We start from the raw sequence: 8,686 nt of genomic DNA on the forward strand, positions 1-8,686 counted from the left end.
AATTTGCAGGCTTCTCTACAAGCAAACAAGGAACCTGCAGTAGCAAGATTTCTCCACGGACAAAGTCTTTTATCTTTCCATTTGCAAATGAAAGTACCAATAAATACTTGTAAAATTTTATCATTCTGTTAAACTTCAAATTCAGACTTGTCAGTAATTACTGGTTTGCATTAAGAGCATGAGATTAGAGATTGAGGTTCAGGAAGAATACAAGATTTGCTTGGAGGCACACAGAGTAACCGGGTCTCTTGTCTTCTCATTTTCTGCTGCACTTTGTCCCTTGACAAAGGACGAATGGCGTGGTGAAGGGCACAGGTCGGGTCAAAGAGGACAAGGTAGGACTTTCAAATGTAGCGACTAGGGTCATCCTGGCCTATTGTGACAGTCCCCCTGCCCTTTCGGTAAAAAGGTGGGGCAGGCAATTCTGAGAGCACTTCCTGGGGCTGCTGCTGAGGACCTGAAGGTCCTGGCGTGGCATTCATTCCTCTTTCCCTCTATTGCTGATAAACAGAAACTCCCTTCAAAGAGCTGGCTTTGCTTAAGAAGGACTCATTCAGGCCTCTCTGCCTTGAACAATATCGTTGAGTACGTAGGTACACAGGTATCTGCTTTGCTCCAAGGATGCCCCCTGGAGCAAAGCAGACATAGATGGAGTGAGGAAGACAGAGCCTGTTTCTACTCGGTGTCTCGGGAGAAGCGGGCATTAAACAAACTCTCCCAGGCATATATCATTACAAATGAAACTAAGTGTTCTGAAGGAAAATCCGGGATGGTTGGGGAGAATACAGCGGGAGAGCATGGTTTAGATTAGGGGGTTAGGGAAAGGCAGAAGTGGGAGTGTGAAAGGCTTTTGCAAAGGTTTAGAGCTTTACATACGGGAAGGAAATAATAATAATAAAGGTGTTTGGAAGGGCAGCTCATCCTCATTCATGGGCCACTTCCTAGGACTCTGGGAACCTGCCTCTCTCCCCCGAATTATGTAGGCATCCAGGGTAAGGACTGGAAGAGCCTTCACAAATGCTAATAGGTGAGCGTTTTACAGGCTGCCCCCTGACCCTCTGCATCCTCATCCGTAACTAGTTTGAATGAGGAGGTGAATGGCGAGGATGACTGGCATTTCCAGTTTGGGAAGAAGGAGGTGGAGAAGTTTTCCCACCCCAGTGAGGGCGCAGGGGAGGGGGCAGGTTTCTCTACCCCAAAGAGGAACGTTTTTCCCGAGGAAATCCCACTTCATCGTGTATCTGGTTGTGAAGGGGGCTGAGATTCGGGTTGTTCCCGGGGAGTTTTGGTTCTGGAATCTCTGACCCTGTCACCCCTCCGCCCCCCAACACACCTGCAGGAAAGCTTGACCAGAGTGAAGTTAGGATCTGAAAGTGGCGGTGGGATGGGAGAGGGGGTGGGGTGTTAATTTCCCCGGAAGAATCGATCAGGATCTGGTAATAACAATAGCTGACACTCAACACCCGTCCTGTGCCGGGCACCGTCCTGAACGCTTTCAAAATATGTTAAAACAACCCTGTGAGGTAAGCACCGTCACTAACTCCATTTCACAATTGAAGAAACCAAGGTACATCGAGGCTGAGCAGAGATGGCAGCTTGCCCCTTTGCCTGCAACAATCTGAAGCCAAGGTTTCCGAGCCAGGGTTTGGGCTGCAGGAGGTGTGGACCGCCGACTCCAACAAGGACCTGATCCGCCTCCCCATAATTCGGGAAATAGCTGGTTTTGAAAGGCTAACTTGGGAGCCCGTGGGAACGGCTTCGGGAGCCTCACGCCCATCCCCTTCGGAAGCCGAGGCGAGCCGGCACCCCCCGCGCGGTGGTGAGGACGGGTTGACAGCGCGGCGGGAGGGCTGCCCGTGGCCCCGGTCGGACCCCCGAGACCAGGCCCCGCCGCTCCGCTTTCTGCGCGGCCTCCGCGAGGTGTCGCCTTCGGCCGAAGAAACCACAGCGGCGCCACCCTCGTAGCCCGCAGTTATTTATTTATTTTCAAACAAGGGGGCGCCCCTCTCCTTTCAATTTAAAACTAGAAACCTCCCGCGGTTTCGTTCTTAAATGGGCGCGTCCTCTCCCTCCCACTGTGCACCCCGGGTCCAGCTTCCCTTCCGAGATCACACACGAGCAACACCCCTCCCCCGCCCCCCGCACGGCCCGGCTGGACGTCGGCCTCGCGCTCAGCAGCACATACACGCAGTCGAGGCGGGGGCTGGGTTAGGAGACTCTGAACACCCCCGGAGCCCTCCAGAAATTTTTCTTTTTTACGCCGAGCAATTGCCAGGCCCGCAGGGTGGGTGTTGCATTGCACCGCTCGGCGCGCAGCTGGTCCACAGAGTGCACAGGGGGCAAGCTCGGGGGTCTAAAAGGGCGGGAGGAGCACGCCCCGGGCTTCCCAGCTTTGCAGCCTCCTCTCCGCAAAGAAGAAAAGCAAGTGGCTTTTGGCGCGAAAGCCTTGGCGCCTCCCCTGATTTTTATGGAAATCAAGAGGGCGGGGTAAAGCCGCTTTCCTCTGCCTTTCTCCCTCCCCCTTGTCTGTGCCGCAGCCCCCTTCTCTCCCCGCCCCCCGGGTGTGTCAGATTTTTCAGTTAATAATATCCCCCGAGCTTCAAAGCGCAGCCAGTGACAGTCATCTGTCTGGACGCGCTGGGTGGATGCGGGGGGCTCCTGGGAACTGGGTTGGAGCCGAGCTAGCGCTAGCCAGGCGCAAGCGCGCACAGACTGCAGCCACCCGAGGACCACCCCCCGCCCCTGGCCACCCGGGGACCCCGGCACAGAATCGCCTCCGGATCCCCGGCCGTCGGCGGGAGGTAAGGAGCGGGGGGCGCAAAGCGCCCGGCGCCCCGGGAGCGCCGAACGCGGCGGGAAGGCAAGCCCTGGACGGGATCGCGGCTGGCGCACAGGGCGCCCGACTGTGCCCGGGGGGACTGTTTCTGCTTCCGAAACAAAACCGTCTCGGGGTTTTCCCTGAAAAGCCAGTTCCAGTCCCCAAGGCTCCCGGACTGGGAGAGACCCGCCCTAATCCATCTAGTGCCCTTGCCAGGGGTTGTAATGGCTTCATCGAAAAGAAATTCACCCTTCTCTAGAACATTTGTCTGCATTTGAGCTGACGGGGAGCCGGTGCGTCCCCACCCCGAAGCTGGGTTCTCCTCCAAAGGGTGCCCCCAGAGGAAGAAGAAGGGGGTTAAGCAGGGCGAGGCCGTCGCGGTGGTAATCTGGGTCACTGCCGCCCCGGCTCAGAGGAGACGTGGCTCTCCCTGCGACCCTCCCCGCGCTGGTGTCCCTGAACCATTCCCGGGGACTGGGGTCCAGGCTCTACCAGGAAGAGGATGTCGTTGGGGGCTTGGAAGAGCGGGGGTGGGGGTAGAGAGGTTCAAAATCAGCTATTGACAGTACTTTCCCTGCAGCGGGTGAAGGCTGGGGGCGTCGGATCAAAATTTGGGGCAGGGGGTTCTGGATTTGGGTGCCTGTTGTTGGTCTCGGTCTAGAGAAAGGGTTTTTCCATTTGCAAAGTTTCCTAACCGCCCCCCCCCCATCGCTTGCGCTCCCGAGGTTGCAATTTTACAAAGGAGGGGGGTGGTTTGAGGGTTCTCCAGAATCCTAGACCCGGTAGCTGGGTTGGAGTCCTGGGCTTCCTGGGAGCAGCGGGCCCTATTTGGGTGCAACCGCGGGTGTCGGTGAGCTGGTGAGAGCTAGAATTCTGCAGCCTTGGGCAGCCCCCTCCCCCGGGCAGTGCCCTGTGTGAATGAAACGGCAGTTTGCAAAGTTGCAGAGCTACGCCGCCACCCCCCGCATCTGCATGCCACCTCCCACCCCCTGTCGTAGACAGCATGTACACAAAAGGAGGGAGGGAGAGAGCGAGAGACACAACTTCCTCCACCTTCGGGAGCCCTGGGCGGAGTGGGGGGCTTGGAGGGGAGATTGAGGAAGCGGGTGAGAGGGGGTGACCGCTGCCCGTCCCCACCCCTCGCGCCCCATAATCCGGCTCCGCTTGCCAACCCTCTCCTGGTGTGTCTGTCGGTTGCAGTGTCGGAGGTTGGCGCGGGCCCCCGCCCTCCGCGCCCCCCACGGGAAGGAAGCACCCCCCGAACTAAAAAGAGCGGAGCGGAAAGAAGCCCTCATTCGGCGGCCAGGAGGCGAGCCGATGCCGAGCTGCACCGCGTCCACCATGCCGGGGATGATCTGCAAGAACCCGGACCTCGAGTTTGACTCTCTGCAGCCCTGCTTCTACCCGGACGAAGATGACTTCTACTTCGGCGGCCCCGACTCGACCCCCCCGGGGGAGGACATCTGGAAGAAGTTTGAGCTGTTGCCCACGCCCCCGCTGTCGCCCAGCCGTGCCTTCCCGGAGCACAGCCCGGAGCCCCCGAACTGGGCCACCGAGATGCTGCTGCCCGAGGCCGACCTGTGGGGCAACCCGGCCGAGGAGGACGCGTTCGGCCTGGGGGGCCTGGGCGGCCTCACGCCCAACCCGGTCATCCTCCAGGACTGCATGTGGAGCGGCTTCTCGGCCCGCGAGAAGCTGGAGCGCGCGGTGAGCGAGAAGCTGCAGCACGGCCGGCCGCCCGCCGCGGGGCCCGCGGTCCCGGCCCCGGGCGCGGGCGCCACCGGCCCCGCGGGCCGCGGGCACAGCGCAGTGGCTGCGGGGCCGGGCCGCTCCGGGGCCGCCCTGCCCGCCGAGCTCGCCCACCCGGCCGCCGAGTGCGTGGATCCCGCCGTGGTCTTCCCGTTCCCGGTGAACAAGCGCGAGCCCGCGGCGGCGCCCGCCGCCCCGGCCGGTGCCCCAGCGGCGGGGGCCGCGGTCGCCTCGGGGGCGAGCGCCGCAGCCCCAGCGGGCGCCCCGGTAGCCGCTCTTCCACGCACCGGCGGCCGCCTGGCCAGCGGCGGTGACCACAAGGCCCTCAGCACCTCCGGAGAGGACACCCTGAGCGACTCAGGTAAAGAGCGAGCCAGGGTCCGGCTGCCCTCCTGGGGTACTGGGGCTGGGGGTGGCGCCGGGTTGGTCGTTCGTGGGTTAGGGTGCTGGGGGAGAGTCGTTTGGAGGTAGTGCTGGTGGCTGAGAAGTGGTTTTTCCCGGGCCGATCTCTAGGGTACGGAGGAGAGGGCGGGTGAAAGCTGTGATCTCCGGCCTCGCCTTCCCTAAAGTTCCCTCATCCCCCGCCGGGAGCCTGACTCCATCACTGGCCCCCACCCCGTACCCCGTCTCTCTCTGCAGCGCCCTCCGAGGAAGAAAATGAGAAAAAGTTGAGTGGCTAAAGCCGAGTTGGGGTTCGGGGGGCCGCTGGGGTGGAAAGGGACTCTGCGGCCCGGGTCAGGGGTGGGGAGACGCCCCGAAAAGCACAAGCCTGTGCAAAGTGCTATTTAGGGTGCAGGAAGTTAGGGAGGGATTGCACAGATGGTGAGCACCGATTGTATTTTATTTTTTCGAACCTCGGTACTTTTTTTCTTTTTTTCCCCTCCCTCGGTGGGTGGTGGGCTATTTGCTCCTGGTCCGTCGCCAGCAGGCGGCGATATGCTGGCCGGCAGGCGGGCGAGGATCTGAGAGGCTGGGGGCGGTAGGGCCATCCCTCCCTCCCTCCCTTCACTCAGCAGCTGGCCAGTACCACAGCGGTTGTGTACATTCTCAAGGGGCCGCCTCTTTACAGTGTGCAGTGAGCACCGCCCGGTTTTATCTTCTAGCCAGAGTTCCAGGACTAATTTCAGATCCGAGCTGTGTTCTGTAACCCAGTGTCCTTCAAGGTGAGGGCGGGCACTTAGCAGGCCCTCCAGGAATGCACACACCCTGAAGCACTCATTGATTAGTTCTATTGTGTGCCTCCTGGTGAAACTGAAGAGCAGGGTTAAAACCAAGACGTTGCCTGAAGGTGAAGAACTCTACCCAAATCCTGGAATAGCCCTTGTCCTTGGAGCTGGGAGACTTGGACCTTGAAAACCACTGTTTTCAGAATGCAGATGGATAAAAAGCCTACATTTCCTTCAGGGCTGAGGACAGATTCATCTGAGGCTCCTGAAAGGAAACTTGGGGATAAGCCTTCAGTTTGAACGGGTCTCTGTCCCTTTAATGTCTGTGCCTTGACAGCTTTTGGTGAGGAAGCACTTCCTTCCAACAGCTGTCTTCTTGGCAGAAAACCAAAACATTGGCTTAAAGGGACCCACCGACTGGAACAGCCTCACATTTCGGCTTTAGCACAAATCCCACAATTGTTCAGCTTTCCGGTCCCCTTCAGATCAAGCAGAAGATGTGTTTTGATTTTCATGCTTGCATTTTAAACAATAATTTTCTATCCGAGCATGATAGTAAATGAGGAGAGAGGGGGAAAACGCACACATGATGCTACACGTTTTTCTGGCTGCTGCGGGTGGTGGTGACTTTGAGAAGAGGTGCCCCGTATCTGGGTTTAGAGCTCCAGTGGATTACGGCTCTGTAGTTAAGGTTTGATCTTTGTTAAGATGAAAAACTGCTTACTGTACAGAAGTCACGTTCATGGAAGACGAGGTATTTTTCTTCCTTAGTGAATTAAATTGTTCTTCAGTTTGTTTCGCTTAAAATCAACCTCCACTATGTGTAAGTGGCTAACTGAGGCTCCTAAAATGAGGAGGCCTCAGTTCTTAAGTGTAGAGATGGAAATATAAATAAGTCTATGGGGCAGACTAGCGATGATGGGAAAGGGTTACCGTTTACTGAGACTCTTGTCTACGAATTATCTGTCCAACTCAACCTATGGCATTATCCCCCATTTAATAGCTGGGGAAACTGAGGCTTAGAAAATACCTTGCCCAGGGTCGTGCAGCTAGTATGTGTGATGGAGCCGGGATTCTGTCTAACTCCAAAGCCGAGGTTCTTTCTGTTTCTGCCACCTGCTCAAGCTTGAATGGAAGATGAAATACTAGGAGTATGGGGAGGGAGAAAGCATGTACAGCTCTCTGCAGAGACCTGTGCTGATGGATCACAGTAAGAGCAAACCACGGGCCAGGGCCTGCTCTACGAGACTGTATGTGTATTTAATTCATACGTGCCTCATCCTGAGAATAACCCTCACCTTGTTCTCAAAGATGATGAAGATGACGAGGAGGAAGACGAAGAGGAGGAAATCGACGTAGTGACTGTGGAGAAGCGGCGGTCCTCCTCCAACAGCAAGGCCGTCACCACCTTCACCATCACCGTGCGTCCCAAGAGCGCGGCCCTGGGACCTGGGAGGGCCCCGTCGGGTGAGCTGATCCTCAAGCGCTGCGTCCCCATCCACCAGCAACACAACTACGCCGCCCCGTCTCCCTTCGTGGAGAGCGAGGATGCGCCGCCCCAGAAGAAGATAAAGAGCGAAGCATCCCCGCGTCCCCTCAAGAGCGTCATCCCCCCAAAGGCCAAGAGCTTGAGCCCGCGCAACTCTGACTCGGAGGACAGCGAGCGCCGTCGGAACCACAACATCTTGGAGCGCCAGCGCCGCAACGACCTGCGGTCCAGCTTCCTCACGCTCAGGGACCACGTGCCAGAGCTGGTGAAGAACGAGAAGGCCGCCAAGGTGGTCATCTTGAAAAAGGCCACTGAGTACGTCCACTCCCTCCAGGCCGAGGAGCACGAGCTTTTGCTGGAGAAGGAGAAGCTGCAGGCGAGACAGCAGCAGTTGCTAAAGAAAATTGAACACGCTCGGACTTGCTAAACGTGTCTCCGAACTGGACAGTCACTGCCACTTTGCACATTTTGATTTTTTTTTTTTTTTAAACAAACCTTGTGTTGACATTAAGAATGTTGGTTTACTTTCAAATCGGTCCCCCGTCGAGTTTGGATCTGGGTGGGGAGCAGGACATGAGGGGTTCTGCCAGGACCTCGGGAGAGGGCCTGCAGGATGGGATGCAGGTGGCCCTGGCGGTTTTCCTCCACGTCACCTCTGAGACGGCGGTCGAAGTCCGTGACCGTTGGGAGCCTTCTGGGGCTGTTGAAGTCACCTTGTTTGTTACAAGTTTCCAGACGACAGAAAGTCATTCCTTGTTTTTAAAATGGTGCTTAAGTTCCAGCCGATGCCACATGGGGGTTTGCCATTGATACCCCTGGGGAACATTTCTGTAAATACCATGGACACACCTGCCTTTTGTATACGTCCTGGGTAATGAGAGGTGGCTTTTGCGGCCAGTATTAGACTGGAAGTTCATACCTAAGTACTGTAATACCTCAATGTTTGAGGAGCATGTTTTGTATACAAATATATTGTTAATCTCTGTTATGTACTGTACTAATTCTTACACTGCCTGTATACTTTAGTATGATGCTGATACATAACTAAATTTGATACTTATATTTTCGTATGAAAATGAGTTGTGAAAGTTTTGAGTAGATATTACTTTATCACTTTTTGAACTAAGAAACTTTTGTAAAGAAATTTACTATATATATATGCCTTTTTCCTAGCCTGTTTCTTCCTGTTAATGTATTTGTTCATGTTTGGTGCATAGAACTGGGTAAATGCAAAGTTCTGTGTTTAATTTCTTCAAAATGTATATATTTAGTGCTGCATCTTATAGCACTTTGAAATACCTCATGTTTATGAAAATAAATAGCAATTAAATGATGCAACTTTTTTTTTTTTGTTTTCGTAACAGCAGCGGTTAAACTCTGTCCTTTAAGCAGCAACTGTAAAGAGTGCATAACCTGGACAGGGAACTTGTTTTCCACAGACGAGTCATTTTATACCTGTAGGGT

The 8,686-nt window shown here is 55.8% G+C and overlaps 1 protein-coding gene across 1 annotated transcript; it reads left to right on the forward strand.

Annotated features, from left to right (window-relative positions):
• Positions 1-2,645: 2,645 nt before the first annotated feature.
• MYCN (MYCN proto-oncogene, bHLH transcription factor) lies at positions 2,646-8,020 on the forward strand (the record flags this gene model as incomplete). The annotated part of the gene is made up of 3 exons (XM_082851401.1): positions 2,646-2,801; positions 4,019-4,928; positions 7,045-8,020. 3 exons carry the CDS (start codon positions 2,646-2,648, stop codon positions 7,647-7,649), a joined length of 1,671 nt encoding a protein of 556 aa, XP_082707527.1. The 3' UTR covers positions 7,650-8,020.
• Positions 8,021-8,686: the final 666 nt, after the last annotated feature.

This window comes from Leucopleurus acutus, assembly GCF_964270905.1.
Source record: "Leucopleurus acutus genome assembly, chromosome: 12".
NCBI lineage: Eukaryota > Metazoa > Chordata > Mammalia > Artiodactyla > Delphinidae > Leucopleurus > Leucopleurus acutus.